Consider the following 21,174-nt stretch of genomic DNA (forward strand, 5'->3'; position numbering starts at 1 on the left):
CAAAAAATGTGGGTGGTTAAAAAGGCCACATCGAAGTAATTCATCTACTAAAGGAGCAATATTGCAATTTGACATTTGCGCATATAAAAGTAAGTGCGCGATGCAAACAAATGTCAAAAAAGCAATATTGGTTTTCTAGATGAATTGCTTTGATGTGGCCTTTTTGACCCTCCTGTAGTAGAGTATTATTGTGTTATACAGTTATAAAATGTTATTGTATTAAGAATGTAATGTCCTGTCGCTGTGTATTAATGTTAATCACGTGAAGTCTATCTCTTATTTCATCGAAAGTTTGAAGTTAATAGACGAAAGAACACATGTATAATTATACTCTGTTAAACGTAACATGATTTTTATGTCCATGTTGGAATGACATCCTCTCGTCTCTTACATACTAAGCTAAGCTGTTGGTGCCCTTCAACAAGTTTGTCAAGTTTGTCCATGATATTTACGTTAGATAAATGATTTTGATTTTGTGCGAAATAAATATTTCTGAAAAATAAATAAAGCCGCTAAGCCTGGGGAAAGTGGCGAGACGAAAGGAGAGAAATATTTATATATATATACATATGTTACTATATATAGCACTAACGGTATCGCTAGTGCGAAAAAAACATATCCCTCGTCTCTTTCTTACAATAGTAATGTAGTATATCTCTGTCCTGTAGGCATTATAAACATGTTATGTAAACATTGTAAATAAAACAAGTAGCCAGCATTATTATGAAATAATATGTCAGTAATTTAATTATTCTATGGAATGTATAGATAGAATTATAAATGGCACTTTATCATTATCCGATTCTGATACTATTTTTTTTAATCAATTTTTTTATCGAGGCTTAACCTCTCATATGCCGAGATACCAGACACAATAGATTTTACATTGTGTCTGGTCGAGATCCGCGTTCCGGCGTTTAAGGGGTTAAGCCACTCTTGGTGGTTTTGCCAGCCTCATAGTTTACAGCGTTTAATGATAATCAAATCATCACTTTGGAGAAGATCAGTATTACAGCAATACACCATGTCTTTAAGGGATAGTTATTCCCAAGAGACACAGTAGAGTATTTTTAAACAAGTTTTGCCATTATGGATAGTGCATCTGCCAAGAGGCAATCGATTTCTCTTCCACGTAGATTTTGGTGGTATAATTTCCTTCTAATCTTTTTGTACTGGCGGGTTAAAAAAGCCACATCGAATTCATCTTAAAAAACATCACAAAAAACAATATTGCTATTTGACATTTGTTTACTATTACTATATGTGCAAATGTCAAATTGCAGTATTGCTGTTTTAGATGAATTGCTTCGATGCGGCATTTTTAACCCCGCTGGTCACACTCCACCAAGAATTGCATAAGGTCCTCGACAGTCCCACACCCACAGCGTGTACAATTAGGCCAGTCCTTTTTCCTCATTAAAAAGTAAGTTATTAAGTGGCATGTGACCAGAACGAACTCTAAATGCCAAAATTAAAGTGCCACTCGATAAACCAGCACCATCAAACCAAAGTTTCATAGAAAAATAATAATTATACAATTTCAACAAACACGGGATAAATAAGATATAGAAAAAATGATGTGTGCACAATATCCCTTTAACGAATAAAAATATATTATCACTTAATATTTGTATATCTATACCTAATGATCTATCTACATATACATACATATATACATATACCCACGCCTATTTCTCACCGGGGTAAACAGCGACTGTGCACATCAGCCATGTCTAGCATTGGTCACAAACTTATCGTAGTACTTCTGAATACCGTCGGTGCCGACGCGGTCCGCGATCAAGCGCAGTGACATAGCAAAAACTTCCTCCATAATGTCGTCGTCTTGCGCCAGCGCAGACTCTTCGCAATAGAAGCAGTTGTTGAAGTATAGACCAGTAACGCCATCTAGTTCGGGAGCCGTCGCGACGTATACCGTTGTTGCTGCAGCTTGTTGCTGTGAAAGGATTGGTATGTTATAGATAGAACAAATAAGCTATAGGTTAGAAATACTTAGAATAAATCCGCTTTATTTCTTTACGTTAGAAATAGCGCCATCTGTTGGTCGGTTAATGTTTCGTGTATATGTGTGCAACCAATCAATCAAATATGCTTTATTTTATTGATTGGTGACTTCTAGTAAAACATTTAACGCTAAGATTGAAAGTCCTGCATAATTACGTACTTTAGTAAATTTTTTCTTTACATATAATGCCTATATCTTCACCAGGAAACACGTCGTCGCTATATGTATACTAGATGAGATGAAGACGAACGATGTATTTCCTCTATTTCTACTACTGTAGCACACACGTACGCCCGTAGCTATGCACGGAAGATACAAAGAAATGTGATGTGATGCTTTCACTAGTGCACTAGTGCCGGACACTCCGCGTAAACGCGAGCGAGACAACCAGTCCGCCCGCGGTCCTCCTTACTTCTTAGCGGCTTACGGGCATTTAGACTAAAGAAAGATGAAGAGGGGTGAGGTAAATTTAGCTCGGCGCCCGTTACGAATTGGTGCGTGTCCAGGGCGGAGAGTTACTGTTCTATAAATAGTATCATTCTTTATTCTACGCCAGTGCTTCTTTCATATCAGCAAATAGAATATTACAGCGTATCCCCTCTACATATTTGAATAAAATCTTACCAAGGACTTGGTGAACGGCCTGACGAAGAGGAACGCCAGCCGGAACAGCCACCACGACTTGCTAAGGTTAGAGAACACCATGTTGCCGGGGTGCAGCGAGTTCACCCGGATGTTTTTCTCCTTCCATTCCTTGCTTAGAACCTGCAAATTTTAAAATTGGTGTCAACAACTTTTAGTAAATTTTTTTTCTTATTTTTTCACCACTTGCAAGCGGTCCGAAGACCATAACATAAGCAGGTCTGTTCCTTCATTTCATCAGTAGGGTTATCAACTTTTAGTAATTGAGTAACTATATATTCATATGGTCGGTGGGTATGTACCATAATGATAAGGACGTTTTTTATGAATGTTTTATTTTGCTACAGCTGAATTCTATTTAAATTGTTTCATAATGTGCCCATTTACATTGTTTGACTACATCAGCCCCCGCGACACGGCAGCCCCGCCGCGTACGTCGCGAATTATATCGAGGGCTTTGCCATTGGGCAAAGCTTTTAGTTTTGACTATTGAGTCAAAACCTGAATATAATTCGCAAAGCAAGGTTGCTGTGCAGAGGCTGTATGTACAAATAAAATGGTAAAATAGTTTTTTGTACAGTTACTGTTAAACACATGTTTTTTTTTATTTTTTCCTGTTGTATCAATTTCGTTTTATCCATAGAGTGTAGCAAATATTTACTAGGTTTTACAAATAATTAAACATTGGTGCTGATTCTAACAGACACCTCCTTATTTTATTTTAAGATACGGAAATGAAGTTAACAGATCATTTACTCTGCCGCTGAAAATGGAAGGGATAGATACCATTATCTGTACTAAACTTCTTCTTCCATCCTAGACTTATAAGCTTAGCTTGTTGATACTAGCTAAACTTAGAAGTCTGCTGGAATCAGCGCTTTAAACATATGGTTGTAAGGCCCAGTATCCTTTTAAAATCCAATCTCATTGTTTAAATATTACGTCTGGAAATCCAGGTCTTATGAGGATATTCTTATGTCTTACCTTTGCAGTGACTACATTGTATAACTTGGAAATATTATAAGCCATCATTGCACTATAGTTATCTCTGTTCATTGATATAGACTGGCTTGAGAATACATTCTGTAGGTTTGCATACCTGAAAGGAGTGTACTTTAGAAATAAATCTAGGACTTCTTATCAAAATTAGCTGCAAGTTGTCAATAATTATTTATATAGGTATGTATACATGTACTTTGAAACTAATTGTGATTGTGCCGCCTATGTTTATTTGGAATACAATGCATAGAATAATGATTGTCAACTTTGTTTAATATAAAAAAGAAATGAACATCAAAGCAGCTTGATTCATTCTAAGATTGCTGAGTTTGTAGGTACCTGTCATGGACTCCATCATTTCAGTTTGTTATAAAAGAGAAAGCAGATATTAAAGCCCAGTATTATATTACCTGTGGGATTCCGATGACACAAATATCACTTTAGATCCTTTCTTCAACAACTGCTCTAGCAATAATGCAAGATACATATGACTGAGATGATTCACTTGGAATGTCTGCTCCAACTTGTCTTCAGTCTCTACATAGGGAGTACCAAACACACCCGCGTTTAGTATCAGGTAGTCTAGATGGCTGAAATAAAAAATAAACTTTATTACAACTTCCTCCTGAAAATGCCAATTTAATAGAATCTTATTTATAATTATAGCTTCATCATCATCAGCCGTACGACGCCCACTGCTGGGCATAGGCCTCCCCCAAGGATCTCCACGACAATCGGTCCTGCACTGCCTGCATCCATTATAGGTTATTCAATATTATTTTATGAAAATGTAAATAAAATCTTACTCAGAAAACACTGTCTTCACAGCTAAGGCACATTTCTTTACACTTTTCAGAGATCCCAGGTCTAAATGGATAGCTTTCAGATTGTCTTCGGAACAGTTAGTTTCCTTAACTATCTGTTGTATGGCTTGTTGTGTGGCTTCCATGTTGCGGTTGGCACAGAGTATGTTGCAGCCATGACGAGCCATGGACTTTGCCGTCTCATAGCCAATGCCAACATTACAACCCGTGATCAAAGCATACTTTCCTGATAGGTCTACACCATGTAGCACCTAGAACGATTATAAAGGAAGACATAAAAAAACAAATTAACAAGGGAGAGCTTATATGTAAAGGTTCTAATTTAGTTCCTTCAGTGCTAAATCAGAGTTTGAAAAAAATATAAAATGCTCTTGAATCTTGAGTAGTTAAACAAGTCAAAGTCAAGGTTTATAAAAATAAAAATATTATTGTATTGTACGAACCTGATAAGCAGTTGTTGAGCTATCGAACCGCTGCCTGAAATCATAAATATGCTTCTTTTCTTCCCTGGCAAAAGCGAGCCTGGGGTCTACATAGGACCTGTTGCCAGTTTCCTTCTGAATGTACACTGTCTTCCCCTCGTCGTCCATCGCTTTCGACCAACCAAACGGCAGCTCTTTCGGAATCACCTTCTTACGTCCCGTCCTCGGGTGGGTCCACTGAATCTTCTTTGTTAATGGGCTGAAAAACAAAAAGATTATACTTTTTGTGTAAGTATAAAGTGCAAAGATAAGATGATAAATTATGTAGATATCATTCTAATTAGGTACTGTACGCGTGTAGCCGACACCTATTTGATTATAGTTGTAAAGAAAACTAGAAGGGAATAATATCAAAGACCTACTTCACGAAGTAAACATTCCCGTCCTCAGTCGATTTCTGTTCCCATCCAGAAGGCAATTCGTCTTCACTATCAGAATCAGCTAAATTCTGCATAATTTATACATCAACTGCTGAACACATGGGACAAATATTAGTACCTAATAATTTGTAAAATAAACGAGATTGAACAGAAAATCACGGCGATCACGATTCCAAATCCTGAAATTATGATTTTTATATAATTTGTTTTCTATAGTTACAAATCACGAATGAGAAGTGGTTATAGCCATTTACGTACATTGATTATTTCTATTTCAAATAATGGTGTGCTCGATGTGTGTGACGAAGAAAACGCAACATCAATTTGCGTTTTGTGTGAATGACAAGAACTTTACGAAGAAGGCCTGAAAGTGACAAGACTATACAAACATGATCTTTTCTAAGAGTTCTATGGCGGAAAAAAACTTAGTAATAATTATTTTATCTATAGTCTGTGGATACAAAATGGCGACATTTGACGTTTGTGTTGTGTGTCAAGGGTAAATTGTCAAGAGAAAATAAATAATTATTCTAAATATTAGTGCTGTTTAAAATGTTCGTGATTCGTTTCTAATCAAATATCAACGTTACGTTTATCGTCTGTCTACATGGATTTGTCAATAGTTGTACGTGGCGATAATAACTCGGAAAGATAGATACAATGCTAGTGCGGACGCTCCCAACGTTTGGATTTTGGCTCAATTATTAAGAAGCAGTTGTTTTTAATCATGTTAGAGACGCTGACAATAGTTGTGTGTGGGGAAATGATGATAAGCTAGTGTTTGTTAACTATCGAAATGGGGGATAAGATGAACAGAGAATACTTCGAATCTGGGGCTGCAGCCTTCAACTACAACAATGTGGTGAGTATTTTGTTGCACTTTTACCTTTATATTTCTTTGTTAACGTTGCAGGCCATTTGTAGGCCAGATAATAGAACTATTTTTATATCTAGGCATCATTAAATAAAATTAGATAATTACAAACATAACAATGTTCTTATGCCAATTGTGTAGCATGAAAGGATAGAATTATACTTATATTCAAGGTTAAGTGTCCGTTAAACGTGATGCAAAACTATTTCCTTACTAATTTGCCTTCTACTGCTTAAAGTTTCTCAACTGTATAGATTGGCATTGTACTCAAGTGCATTGTTCAATATAGCAAAAATATTGAATTATATACCTACCTACCTTCCTTATTATAAAAGTGCATATAGTCATGTTAAATATATCAGTGATGCTTTTCCAGCCATTCTATTACAATAATACTGATATGTAATAAAGGAAAAATGTTTAAACAATTTATAAAACATTTACAAACAACTTACTTACGTAAAGCACATATGTACGTTGTTAAGCAATAATATCAAAACTTGTAACTCCATAACATTGTGTTTAACATTTCCTGTGACATATAATACTCATTACTTTAACACTAAATCCTTTAGGGCGGGCAGAAATGACAATTATTGGTAATCACGTACATCAAACACTTTAAATCTATTGAAATAACTACATAGAAAAGAAGAAAATAACATGAAAAGTTATGGAATAGTGATCTCTTTTATTTAGTAACTTTTGTAAAACAATAATTAAAAATTCCTTTGAGACAACTACTAGTTTTTGTAATAAACTTTTTCTATTCTATATATTCTTCTAAGTTTTATATTCTTGTAAATCGGAGTAAAAATGTTGTTCCAAAATACATTGAGAAGCCTCTCGTTAATTATTTTAATAACACCTTCAAGTTAAATGATAGGTCATAGGTATACCAAAATATTATTAGCATGATGGCTATAATTATGTTTAGGCCTTCATAACTGCAGTTTCTACATCAGTATTCATACTCTACATACATATAGTACTACTAAATAAATATTGGTCTAAAAAAAATAATATTAAAAATAACGTAATTATAATAATTCAAATTAATTTACAAAAACAAAAAAAACATTTTCCAAGTTACATAAACTAAGGAAATTAAAAGAAAACAGGTTTTCATGATATATTATGGTTTCTAATCTCTCTGGCTTATGTTTTTAAATTAATCGAGTAATTTAATAACTGTAACATATAAAACATGTAAATTATATAATTGCCCATAATCCATTCTGGGTCAAGCACAGCTGCAGGTTATCTTTAAACTTCTTATATAATATAGTTCTATTCACAAATGAGATACCTACCTACTCTACTGAGTTGTATGTGCAAGGTCCAAGATACCAAACCATCATAATATTAATATGTAACCCACTTAACATTCAGGATGATATATTCAGCAGCATGGTACTTTCTAAAGTTTTCATTGTGTCACTCTTTTTTGCATGTGTAAGTGTAACCCTCCTTTTTGCTGTGCCGGAGTCGGGTAAAAAGCGACCACACAACATGCAACTGACCTATGCATGAGTTATTATGTATAACATCTCAAGTGTCTATAAAATATACACACAGGAGAATGCACATAAAAGCTTGAATGACTTACCCGAGCCATCTAAAACTGATGAGGTTCAAATAGCTAACTGCACCAGCTACTCATTTTACAATGCACAGAGATCTAAATAAGCATTGTGTCGGGTTCCCAGTAATCAACCATCTAGCTTGTTTATGAAATATCAGCATTCTTTGCCTCAGTTTACATAACAACTCTTTGACATCCAAGCCATCAGTTCATATCCATTGTGATGTGAGCACTGGCACGACGACAAAGGCAATAAAGGCGAAACCTATTCATGAAACACTAGCCGAAAACTTTGGAACTTCCATTCTGAAAAAAAAATTATGTTTCTAAAAGGACATCTATGAGGTATATTGATTACTCGAGACATGTCAGGGACTTTTGGCTCAATAATACCCTGACACCAGAATTGATGAGATTGATCATTGACGCAACCCACACGAGAGAAAAAAAGAAAGAGAGAGATCTTCGGGGACATTACAATTGTCTGCGCTGACAACAACAGTGTTAGAACAACATGCTTCCTCCGTTACCAGTGAGAACCACTTTCTGTCACCAATGTTATACTTGTATCTGTACTTAGCTGAGGTCGTGACACTAGTATCAGCGGCTAACAGCCGTTTCAATACGTAATGACGGCCTTAGCCACTACGGCCATTGCAAGCACTGCTTGGCTAGCCTTACGGTACGTCCTACCGGCCCTCGCCGTTGTTAGTCGCGCTCCGCCGAGCAAGATGATTACTGCTCGAGACGTGGTCAGCGCTGTTACGTCGCAGATCTCCGCGCTAAACGAGCTCCACGCAAACAACACAGCAGGGAGTCATTCGAAGCAGCTTTACAACAGAACTCTGCCCCAACTGATTACATCGGCCACAGATTTCCCCGACCTACGGGGTTTTCAAGGCCGCCACTTACACAAAATTGACTTGTCCTTAATAGTATTATAAGCGCATTAAGATGTCTACTCCGCAAATACAGGTATCTTAACGACGATCGGTGAAGACTGCTCAGTTCCTAGTCTCGCCCTCAGCGCTGATGCGTTATCTATCACTTTGTATGCGCACACTAACGCACACTTCTTATGAAGTAAGAGCAAAGTGAAACTCGAGATTTCTGATTGTGCCTCGATTGCGCCGAACCAGCAAACTTGCTACTGACTGTAATTGAAAATTATTCTCGGACTTATGACGTCCAGTCGTGAAAGTGAAGTTCTCTGGCTAACTATGTATCATTAGATGGTTAAATACTGGTTGCAATGTCGCCGGTACCGAGTGGTTCGGCGCGGGAAGTTAAAAAATAACACTCCATTGTTAACAATTTTCTATTTTGCCAACAGTCGGCTTCTTCGATGAACAATAGCATAAGTTGATCCCACGGCGAGACAATGCGATGTGGGGCAAGCAGCTGACACAATTTAATTTGCGCGAAATACACATCGTGTAGGTATTAATGATTGCAGTGTAATCGCTGCGACTCTCACGCTTCCACTGCACATAAGCGATCGTAAATTAAGTTTTTTGTCGCTGATCTTTTGTGTATTATGGAACACCGTGTAAGGCTAGCCTTCCGCTTTCTGGTGCTGTCTGAGATAGATAATTAAGAATCTGAATACGACTCGACCAGTATGTTAACTAAAGCACGCCTACGCGGTGTAGTCATTTCTTTACCGTATCCGACTAGTCCGGTAACAGTAAAAATGTAAAAGGAGTTAATTGCATATCCCCTTTTAATTTCTCGGAAGTTGAGGTGCATGAACTTTGCTAATCAACTTAAAAGCAATAGTTTCAATGGTTCGTCGGCATAGCAGCAAGATAAAAAAGTTTTTTTTTATGTGGGCTGAGTTGGCATGTCGGCGGCTGGGCGGGTGGCGGTGCCAGGGTACCAGGGGCAGCCGGCGTTGCGTGAGCGCTCCCCCAACCTTGCGGCTATAGGTCGCCGCCTGCCTTTTCCCTGCTGCATTCAACCAACGCTTTATGAGATAACAACTCTTTTCTAACTAGGTGAACAGTATGCGATTAGAAAATTTCGTATGAGAATTTATGTGTAAAACAATATAATACTTTCCTCACAGTGTGAGTAAATGCACAGCGATAATGATTTTCCACGAGTAAAATACTTTATTCACGGTCATATTCAAACGGCGAGAATCTGGCCAACATTCAAATTGATATGAATATTTTAAATTGTTATGGGGTAAATGATCAAATTATTGTAATACTGTAATGATGGCACAGTTTCGTGTACACTCGATATTATCATTTTATGTACCTAACTGATCGCGTGTTTGTGGCAAAACCTATCTACCTAGTTGGCAATGTTCGCAGTTTGTCAGCCAGTTCATTTTGGGCTTGCGAAACACTTGGTGCCTTGTGACGTGACCTCCAGTTATCATTTTCTCCATTTTCTATACGCTGCTCTGAAACTCGATAATAAAACTCGAGCTCTCATTAAAGTAGGCAAAAGACAACAGTGGTACAATGAATGTTCAAAACTATTGTATGAAGACACATTGGTATTCGTCGAGTGACAAAATGAAAAAGGTTTCGTTTCTTAAAAAGAAAGTGTGCAAAACGGTGCGTGTTCAACTAATATACATAGTTTTTAGATAGCGTTTAGTGTCTCACTTTATCCGGCCATTGCATGGGTAAGATAAGTGCATTACATGATCATACACGTAATAGTCATGCAACTGTTTCTAGTTTCGTAAATCAAATCCGCTTTTTATTGTAAAAAATAACGAATTGTTTCCAAATTGCGTTTCAAGAGCTTATCTACGGTTCAAAAACTCGAAAGATGTTTAGTCTTTACATAATTTTTCACCCTCAATGACCCGTGACATAAGCATAAGACTTCCGTGCGTTTGTATTCAAAGAAAGTGCATATCATTTGTCTTTGAAAGTTTACCACAATGTTTAAACAAATGAACGTTGAGTAATTCACTTGACTATTTGCATTTCACTTTTAAATCGGTGACCAGTCTATAAAAGTTATTGTGAAATGACATGAGGAAATACAGTACAGTAAAATATAAACCTGTATAAGTAAAGGAATAAATGATGTTATATCAATATATTTTTATACTGTTCGAGTATTGCGAGTGGCAGCGACATATCGCTATCCAGTTTACGTCACCGTCAATCTATACCAATTACTTGTTGCCTTATTTCGATTGCATCAACTAATTTCGCGTTACATCGATACTTGGAAAAAAGGATTTCCATTAAATCGTAATGTTCGCTTTACGCAACAGATGTTCGTCTAAGAGCATCTTGACAGCCGATCGCCGAGATGAAACTATTACTATTGCGGATGGGCTCTCAGACCTTTGACTTCTTTGCACAATGATATACTTCTGACATTCAACGCAAACATATGAGCAACAGCTTAGTTTACATCTCGTTTTGTAAATTTACATTTTATATGATGCAATTAGGTGAAGTGACGACAGCAGAGCTGATACTGTGAATGGAAAAAAGAAGATATGTCGGTAGTAGCGCCAATCCCAAATAGGGATAATGGTAACCGATTATAATATGAAGTAAAGACTAGCCAAAAGTCTCCTGTATTAATACACAATAAAATACAACATATAGATATCTACGTAATCAATACGGTCATCTTCAACTGACATCCCATTGAAAATATAAACGTGATAAGAACGATATTCCTATATTACGCAAAACGACTATTTGAGTGTTTTAGATAAAATATGAACAGCAAAATTTCACTTTCTCGAAAGGATTAGATGCAGTGTAGTGTTTACAGCAATCACTAAGCTATTAGAAGGTGATACAAATAGCAGTCTCAGCCAATCACAGCCCACTATCGGCTATTATCAGCAGTTCTTTATTCGCTGTTGTGCAGTTTGTAACAGTAATGAGGTTTTCTAACCGCACCTCGTTTGTATGCCCATTATGGCGATAGAATCAATGCTATTGTTTTAGAAAATATTGAATACTCTGGTATCGATGGAATGCATTTCTTTTGGGCGCTGCACTCTTTTAAACACTCCAAATCTACGTAGTTTCGCCACCGCTAAACAGACAAGTGTCATCTACAGATAATACCACTGACTTTTACTTTACTTTATATTAAGAGTGATTTTATAAAAAAAACACTGAACCCGTGACTTCTCAAATGAGCACATGTCTAACTAACCTTACACGTGAACTCTACAATAACATTTGAAGACCAACCACAGTGCATGGGTGTCCTAAAACTATCCATCTTCCTAACGAGTATGCTTGTCAATCCAAGAATTATTGCTAATAGCGTGGTAATAGATCGAACTTTTTACAAGCAATTAATTGGCTTGGCGTCGAGTTATTAATTTATTTACACGTATACATACATGGGTATTTACAATAATTTGCAATAAATTACAATAATGTGTGCTAGCATCCATCTCTTCTTCTCTCCCTATCCATCCATAGGGAAGGCCCGTGCCCTAGCAGTGGGGACGTTAATGAGCTGATGATGATGATGATGTGCTAGCATGTGTGTTCCAATCTCGCTTGTCTAGATAGAAAAGTTATATTTCTGATTTTGTTTACGTGGATCCTGTCTAACATACACTAAGGTACTTCCTGCAGTATAAATACATTGTTTGAGGTTTACGCGGTTCTAAAACTATAGATCTACCTGCTCCACTCCAATTTCTTTAGCCATTCCGTGATGATGGCACTTTCAACAGTGTCGAAATATCGGGAGACTCATATAATTCATTTATCGCGATAAGAACCCGGTGTTGTTATAGTTACCTCCTGTAGTATTGGCATGGCGAATTAGTAGATTTTCTTTTTTATTTATTTTTTTTACCTTTGATGGGTTTGCTCTTGGCCCCGGACTTGCCCGAAGGCATTGAAGAGGCCTAAGATGGAGCGAGTTCGCCTAGAAGGTGTCTGTTCACTCTGGCCTTGAAAGCACCCGGGTTATATGCATTCGGAAATATAGAAGATGGCAGATAATTCCCCTCCTTCCCACTCAGATGCGGCGAACGTGTTCGCTAATAAATTGCAATACTTAGTTTATTTTTTAAATGAATCCATACCATCAAGGATACAAAGAAGACAACATGTATTTATGTAGGTTTGTCTAAACAGCAGAGCGATATTAGCGTATTACACGTCGTGCCTGCCATATTATTGTAATTTTACAATAACACCTTACAATAAAGCGAAGCGAAGGTTGTTGGTAGGGCTGGCAGAGAAGCACCTAGAAGGACGTACATTGACCAAATTGGAGATGTCCTTAGAAAAGGTTTAGTACGATGTACTCTGAACTGGGGGGTTAAAATGGCCACATCAAAGCAATTCATCTAAGAAAGCAATGTTGCAATTTGACAGTTGCGCATATAAAAGTATGTGCGCAATGCAAACAAATGTCAAATTGGAATATTGCTTTCTTAGATGAATCGCTTCGATGTGGCCATTTTAGCCCCCCTGGCGTGCGTGTATGAAACGATTGATGAATGTGGAGGAAGCAAAGTGCGTAAGGAACGAAGCGAAATTGAATTCCATAGTCTCTGCTTACCCCGGTGGGAAATAGGTGTGAATTTATGAATGTTTGTATGTTCACCTTACAATCTGTCGGAATGTTAATGCTATCATCGTATGATAACCAATGCACCTGTAAACGAGACTTAAGATATATTAATCCGTCTTGAAGGACACGAATTCCTACATGATAAATTGACCAATTTGATCACGCCGCGATCACCAACCGGCCTGACAGCAGCGGTGATTATGGTAAAACACATTTAATGTCGAATGTCATTTATGTCTAGCAGTTGCTTGCAAAACACTGTAATTATGTTCTACTTCTTAATCTTGTGAATATTTACAAACGAACACATACCTGTACCTATACTTCACTTACAACGTCATCATCATCATTTACATCCTTTTGCAATTTTGTGTAAAAGCTTATTAAATACTACGTTTTTAGGGTTCCGAACCTCAAAAGGAAAAACGGAACCTTTATAGGATCACTTTGTAGAACCCTTTTTCTCGGAAACGCGTGGAGGTATCAAATTGGACTTATTATATTATATAATATATAATTTATTTAAATGTGGTTTGTAGGTTTAGGTTAATATTTTGTTTTATATTAGTATAAGTAATTAAGTAATTTCTAAATAATTTGTACGCGTATGTATGTCTGTCTATCTATATAATATTATACGTTGAAAGTCTCTCTTGTCACGTAGGTCAGCTGGAAGAAATCTCTTTGTTTAGAGATAAGCTTGCCTGTACTATCTGTTTTATTTGTATGTTTCTTGTGTCTGTTTTATTGTGTACAAATAAATAAATAATATTTCTAATAAGTTCTTGTCTGCGGTCTCTTGGAGCTGCAAAAAAGTCCAATTTTTAAATCAACGCAATCAACAAATATACGGCCATTTGATCCCTATTTTCTAACATTTAGCAGGACTCGCACTTGACCGTATTTGTCCGGCCAAGTAGTTAATGCAATCTACGGCAAATCTACAATAAGTCATGTCAAAAAAAAAGCACTTGACCGTTTTTTTTTTCGTATAAAAGGTGCTGTAACATGCTACGCACATCTACTGATATTAATTACATATAGTGAGCGATTCGTTTCTGTCAACCCCCTTACATCATACATAAACTCACGCCCTTAATCCGTAAAGGGGTGGGCAGAGCCACAAGTAATCTAAGACAACTTGCAGCCACTGTTGATGGCCCTTTTGGTACATAATACATACATCCCATCCCACCTTGGGTGAGAGCCTTCAGCGCTCCCCATTCGTCCGGCCAAGTAGTTAATGCCATCTGCGGCAAACCTACAATAAGTCACGTCAAAACAAAAGAAATATCCCAACTACAGTAAATACAGTTTAAAAATGTGTATTTACCATTTACGTATACATAAGATAAAAAAAAGAAGCTGGTGAATTAACGCGTTTACAATTCGATTAGCATTTGTGTAATAAATGCGTATTATTCTGCTTAAAGTGGTAATTACTTAGTACTTACTTTCTCTTACTTCCTTTCAAACATTGCGTTGGGTTTGGAGTACATATTAAATAGTAATAGATCCGCTTTTATCATTTAAACGTAATACTGCTTCTAATTATACTTCTGTTCGATAATAGCTTGATTTGATTCAGACCTAGATAAAATAAATATCTAACAGAACTATAGATCAAATGCTGATATTCTGTAATATAGACTAGAGCAGGGTTCTCCAAACTGTGGGTAGCGACCATAGATTTACTACTACCGTAGATTAAAACATCAGCGCTCAAAAAGTGGGATGCAAAGTTACTGTTAATATAGCGACGTTGACAGTATTTTACCTCAGTGCGCGATTAGGCGCCGAACTGGCAACACGGGGAAGAGCGTGGTAGAAACTTGCAAGAATAGAAGCTAAGCAAAGCGAAAAAAGAAGTATGGAACATCATATTTCTAATAAGTGATGACATTGTGCATGTTATCAATTATCATAGTATAAACATTTTAATTTTCGCAGTAAAACCCACCAAAATTATTTTAGTTTAAAATACACTAAAACAAGGACTCCGAAGGTCAATTCGAGTCGCAGTATAACCTAACCGCGTTACGAAGCACCACGCACTTATATACTTAATAAGAATCGTCTTATTAAGTATAAATGAAGTCAAATGAAGTGTACGCATCGGCGTACATTCTTCATTTGACACGATTTTATTGAATGTATATACCGCTGTGTACGAATATATACCTAAACAAGCGCTAAGTTTTCGCCGCATTTTTGTATCAAGCGCTGTATTTACGGTAGTGGTAAATCAACAGCGGCGACCCACTAGTGGTGGGCCATGCCTCAAAACACCAACCGAGCCAACGGCCGGTAACAAACTTTGTTTTTTTTATTTGAAAACGCCTTCATATTGACGGTTGCATATTGGTAACGGTTAAATTTCCTAGAAGTGGATCCCAAGTATTAAACTAGTATTAGATGGGTCGTACGGTCGATTCGTAGCCCAGACAACTTTGGAAACCACCGGACTAGAGACATTTTTAGGTACAATAAAGTACTGTACTAAATACTGTATTATATAATTTAAAAAATCATAGTTTTGTGAATACATCTGTCGAAAGGTTACAAAATAAACAGAACATAAGCTCACGACTATATCCAATCGGGTAGTCAGACATACATCCATCGCAAGATAAACTAAGTACCAACACCTCACCGAGGTTTCTGTTAGATCAACGTGATAGGTGAGTTGTATCACCGTCTATGACGGTTACAAATATTATTTTAGTTATTAAGTTTATGGCTTTCAATTCAACCGAAATAACTTCCAACTTCGCTTACAAAACCCAAGACTTTGTAGTACGGAAATATAAGTTATTTCCGTATTAAAAAAAGTCCCACAGTTTCAATATTCATTCAGAAAAATAAAAGTATTACTTTGTCAAGTACCCTTTGAAATGTTTACAAATAACAGCTCTCCACGCTTTTAGAAGTGAAATAAATTAATGTTGTGCTTTGTTTTTCTTTGCTTTATTTACGAATCGAAGACAAAACAACAAAAGTGTAACACAAATTACTATGAAAATCGTTTCTTGCATTCTTCATGGTTGTATTGGATAACTATTTACTTGCAAAAATAGTTAATAACGTTATTTTAATATAAGTTTGTATTTCATACCGGACCTGTCGAATCTACAGGTTAGGTAACCGAAAGACGTAATATACGATCCTGACGACCCGATTACTGTAGCCATATAGAGGCGGCCAATCAGCTCGCGACACCAAACATTTCCGAACCCCGATACCGACCCCGCCGGCGTGGTCGACGATTTCTCTCATTCAGTGCTTATCGCTATCGACCCAATAGGGTCGATTAATTCTTTCAAATATTTTTCCTCTCAGACGACGCCCTGAGCCGAGATTCGCGCCCAACTGGGCACCCTCAGGCCTATTGTCTTAAATTTTGTACCGGGCGAGAGCCCTCAACACTCCCTATTTGTCCGGCCAAGTAGTTAATGCCATATGCGGCAAATCTACAATAAGTCACGTAAAAACAAAAAATCAGGTTAGATAAGCGGGCCCTGTGAAAACAGGATAACGGTAGGAAGATGATAGGTTAGAATTTAATATTGTCGTTATGTAATTCTGAATAAGAAACAACACAAAGATTCCTATACCTATACCTACAATGGCATACTATTGAATTAGCTACAATTCTATTATTTACTTTACATAGTATGATTCGCGCAACATCGTAAAGATAAAGACGCTGCATAACAATTCATTCGCTTTTACGGGAATTACACTAAGGTCATATCACACTTACTGAAGTTGCATTGTCTATTAACACGTGAACCTTATATACATAATTATAACACGAAGCTTTATGTAAGACATAAATGAATGATGAAACTGTTATCGTTAAAAAAATCATCGTTATGACAAATATACACTTGTGACCCACCTATGCATTAATGTAGAAGGGAAAACAGATTTCTAAACGGCCCGCATTTCCGTGTCGTCACGCTAGTTGCGTTGTCACCGTACGCGCCCATCGGCGCTCGTCCGCGCCCGCTTGCGCCCGCTCGCGCCCACTTGCGCCCGCTCGCGCCCTCACTAGACCGTACGTGTCGTATCTATATGCTAATCATCGTGTTACAGTGTTACTACATGTCCCCTGTAACTGTCGCCACATGAGATAGCAGAGCTACGTAAATATCTGCTGTGGGCTAAATAAAGTTAGGCCTCACAGTAACCTTCTAGCCCAGCATGCTAAATTGTGAATCTTAACCTCCGTTTCATAATCATGTGTGCTTCTTTTGCAAGTCATCACTTTCCGTCAGGGTTCGATAGCCGAAATCTTCTTCTATCGTGATTGTACTTGTGAGGTGGATTACCAACCCCATCAACCCTGGTGTCAGGGTTACAATTGAGCCACCGTAGGCCCCTGACATGACTCATGTAACTACTACGTACTTACATCAGTAAGTAGTAACCGGGACCAACGGCTAACGTGCCTTCCGAAGCACGGATCATCTTGGAGAAGAGGAGCCGAAATCAAAATAATTTTCAACAAAACATATTTTAAAATGAATCGTAAGTAATCTGTTTTAGGTATTATCTGTTCTAACCACATTCATCCAAAAGGATCAATCCTTTTTCTCAACAAATCACGCATTTTTTTATATCCGGACCTATCAAATAGAGGCATCAAATTACTTTATTTACGCATATTCCCTTGTTAAGTATCACGTAAATATTAGTTGCACCTACTGAATGAATTTTACATTTCGTGTTCAACAATGACCGAGTCTTTTGAATTTATCAAATAAGTATACGTTTTTTATACAATGGTTCATTCATTCTGTTCTGTGTACAGTAAGAAAAAGATTTAAAACCTACATTATTCCTGCTTAACGTACCTTTTCGAACGCTCCTCTATTTTTATTGAAAATTTCCTGTAGAACCCCAAGTTTTCCAATAATATTGAAATGAAAAGTTTATTGGATTCATAATTAAAACTTTGACGTTGATTTTGAACAGAGCTCTATAATGTTATTTTTCTTCTTTTAATCTTTTAAACTTCTATTTTGTTGTGCCCGAAAGGGTCTATGATGTGAAACTCATATATATGTAACTAACTTAAAAACACCATCATAGTATGCAAATAAAGAATATTGAATACATTCCTCCCTTTGTTGGCGGTTAAATACTGGGATTAAATACTTAAATTTCGGGTAGATAGATAAAAGTAAATATATGAACTCACCTTCGTAATTCTTACTGAGGTATGCAGGACCACGGTCAGCCAAAAATAACAATTTACAGTTACTTTTCCGATCAGGCATAACCTGAATCTCTGATTTGATTTGCGGGAGGTATTTATACCACAACCAACATACTAAAGGTCTCTCTGTACTTTTTTATACTAATTATACATTACCAGACACGTGTTTAATAATAACTTTAATGATCCTCATTATAAAATACAATAGACGGCGATCGTCACGCGACGATATTATTAAGTCTTAGGGAAATAATGACAGGAAGTGCGAGAGACAATATTCGCGACGGCCTATATTATTAGTTCATTACATTCTGACGTGGTCACGTGTTATTTGCAACATATTAATGCAGGTTATTTGCCAGTATAAGGAAATACTAGAAATAATAGCGTCAACGTGAATCTTTGGCGATCATCATCATCAGCCCATTAACGTCCCCACTGCTGGGGCACGGGCCTTCCCCATGGATGGATAGGGAGATCGGGCCTTAAACCGTCACGCGGGCCCAGTGTGGATTGATTGTTATTAACGACTGCTAATGCAGCCGGGACCAACGGCTTAACGTGCCTTCCGAAGCACAGAGGAGCTCGAGATGAAAACTTTTTATTTTTTGTAGTCACCCATCCTATGACTGGCCTTTGCGAAAGTTGCTTAACTTCAACAATCGCAGACCGAGCGCGTTTACCGCTGCGCCACCGAGCTCCTCCCTTTTGAATCTTTGGCGATATTTTATACATATATTTTTTACGCCATTCCGTCCCATATTAAAGAGCTACCCCATCTAAAATTTCGATCCCAACTCAAAAACTGGTTAAAGGGAAAGCAGTTTTATAGCTTAAGTGAGTTTTTAAGTTTATAAATAGGTTCTTTTCTTTTTTTATATAGATAAGTATTTTTGTAATTATTTGTCAGTACCTTATGTAATTATTAGATATTGTATGTCAAAACATGACTAAATGACTGAGCGCTATAAGCATCCTACCACATTTATGACAATACATTTTCATTTCATCAGATCAGTCTATTCGTTGCCAAGCCCTCCGCTAGACACCTGCGTGATAGAGCCGTCTGGTGTTTTTGGTTCTCATTCTCATTAATTTAGCCCCCAGGCTCTTATTTTGTTAGAAAACTACAAACACAATTTAAAGGTAATATACATGTGGAAGGTTACGTATTATAATTTAAAAACCGATCAAATTTAGTGCGAGTACGACTCGCGTATCGAGGATGCCCAGGCTTTGACTTTGCCTGTGACTTATGGGATCGAAATAAATCGCGATTAATTTACCGACTGCAACAATTATAAATATTAAGTACCGCAAAAACATTTTTAGCGGTTGAAAAACTGTCCGTTTCGCGTACGAAACCTCCTGACCGTAGTCAAGAGTACTAATATGCATACACTTTGAAACCATGTCACATTAACTTTATTGACAAATTAAACCGTAAGTCTCATTAAATGTCAAATATGATAGTGCGATAGGGTTATAAAGTGGGTACATGACATTGTTCATGACTGTACATCAAAATAGGTCGTGATTGGTTTATTTGGAGTGGAATATAAAATGCTGACATCGTCGGTTTATCTAACATCTTTAAGTTAACATTGTAACCCTGAAAATATTCTAAGATTCTGTGAAAACCGCTACAAGCTGGTAAGCAGCTCACTCCAATAACTCGGTGGAAGGTCGCGACGACAAACAACGCCCATTGTTTCCACGTCAATAAACATGAAATATACTTATACAGAATACAAAGCCAGTTAAAATAGCATTGTGCAATTCTTTAAAACATCAAATAGTTTATACTGCCAATAAACTATTATCAAAATAGCTCAAATGCGTTTTATTAAACAAAAGCCAAAAGAAATAAACATGTAATTATTGAAGACTTCTCCTCAGTTACCTATTCTCTGTAACGTATTTGTAGTAGATATTTACTAAGTGGGTATTTCTTCAGACAATTACCAACAATAGGTGTTATTCAAAACATTCTATGATTGTACGTATTTATACACTCATGCATAGAGCACGTTTGGGACTGGTAACTATAACCGAAGACGATAGCGCCTTGATAAACTCTTTAATTCAGGATATTAATTATTTATTCGTCCCAGCATCTGATTACGAGAAGTTACTGCAGTATTGAACAATGGGTTGTGTAATTCAATTACATCATTCACTCAACGAAAAGTTTTATCTCGATCGCATGGTAGTTGGCGATGGTATCGCTTGTCATCTTCCATCAAGCTACTATAGTGATCGCCGACTGTAACGCCGACTCCAATCGAATATTGATTAAATCACAATCAGAAATCCAACTCCGTTGCGAGACGCCGCAATCGACAACAATCGAAAAGTTTATTATGATACTGCAGTGCAGTAATGATAAAACAAATACTGCACCAGGTTTTTGTTAAGATTACTAGATTTAGAGTTAAGGAAATTCACGCTACTTTAGACTAAACTTCGACAGTTACGTCTCTCGTTAGACTTAACGACTTTTAAAGTGCTTTAGCGAGCCAGTGCGATGGTCTTCAACAAAAGTATCTAATGGCTATGTTAATTCAAAAATTCTAAATTAAGGAAAATATTTTTTTCCC

General features: G+C 37.0%; 2 protein-coding genes across 2 annotated transcripts in view; one reads left to right on the top strand and one right to left on the bottom strand.

Moving 5' to 3' along the window:
• Window positions 1-713: 713 nt before the first annotated feature.
• Window positions 714-5,540, bottom strand: LOC126368439 (WW domain-containing oxidoreductase). The gene is made up of 7 exons (XM_050012442.1): window positions 5,333-5,540; window positions 4,932-5,169; window positions 4,471-4,739; window positions 4,075-4,254; window positions 3,650-3,764; window positions 2,648-2,788; window positions 714-1,954 (listed from the first exon to the last, which is right to left on the bottom strand). Exons 1-7 carry the CDS (start codon window positions 5,422-5,424, stop codon window positions 1,724-1,726), a joined length of 1,266 nt encoding a protein of 421 aa, XP_049868399.1. The 5' UTR covers window positions 5,425-5,540; the 3' UTR covers window positions 714-1,723.
• Window positions 5,541-5,823: 283 nt separating this feature from the next.
• The window catches only part of LOC126368318 (uncharacterized), an 84,339-nt gene continuing 68,988 nt past the window's right edge, over window positions 5,824-21,174 (top strand). The window contains exon 1 of the mRNA XM_050012226.1: window positions 5,824-6,212. Within this exon, the coding sequence (XP_049868183.1) occupies window positions 6,147-6,212 (66 nt within the window). The 5' untranslated portion in view covers window positions 5,824-6,146. The remainder of the gene's footprint in view (window positions 6,213-21,174) is intronic.

This window comes from Pectinophora gossypiella, chromosome 7 (assembly GCF_024362695.1).
Source record: "Pectinophora gossypiella chromosome 7, ilPecGoss1.1, whole genome shotgun sequence".
NCBI lineage: Eukaryota > Metazoa > Arthropoda > Insecta > Lepidoptera > Gelechiidae > Pectinophora > Pectinophora gossypiella.

What these genes read in the sequence shown, in the direction of transcription:
- LOC126368439 (XM_050012442.1), bottom strand. Translation starts at nt 5,424, where the DNA reads ATGCAGAATTTAGCTGATTCTGATAGTGAAGACGAATTGCCTTCTGGA. An exon ending in ACAATGTAGTCACTGCAAAG is followed by an intron (nt 2,789 to 3,649) that starts GTAAGACATAAG and finishes TAAAATTTGCAG; the next exon opens with GTTCTAAGCAAGGAATGGAA. An exon ending in GGCCGTTCACCAAGTCCTTG is followed by an intron (nt 1,955 to 2,647) that starts GTAAGATTTTAT and finishes ATCCTTTCACAG; the next exon opens with CAACAAGCTGCAGCAACAAC.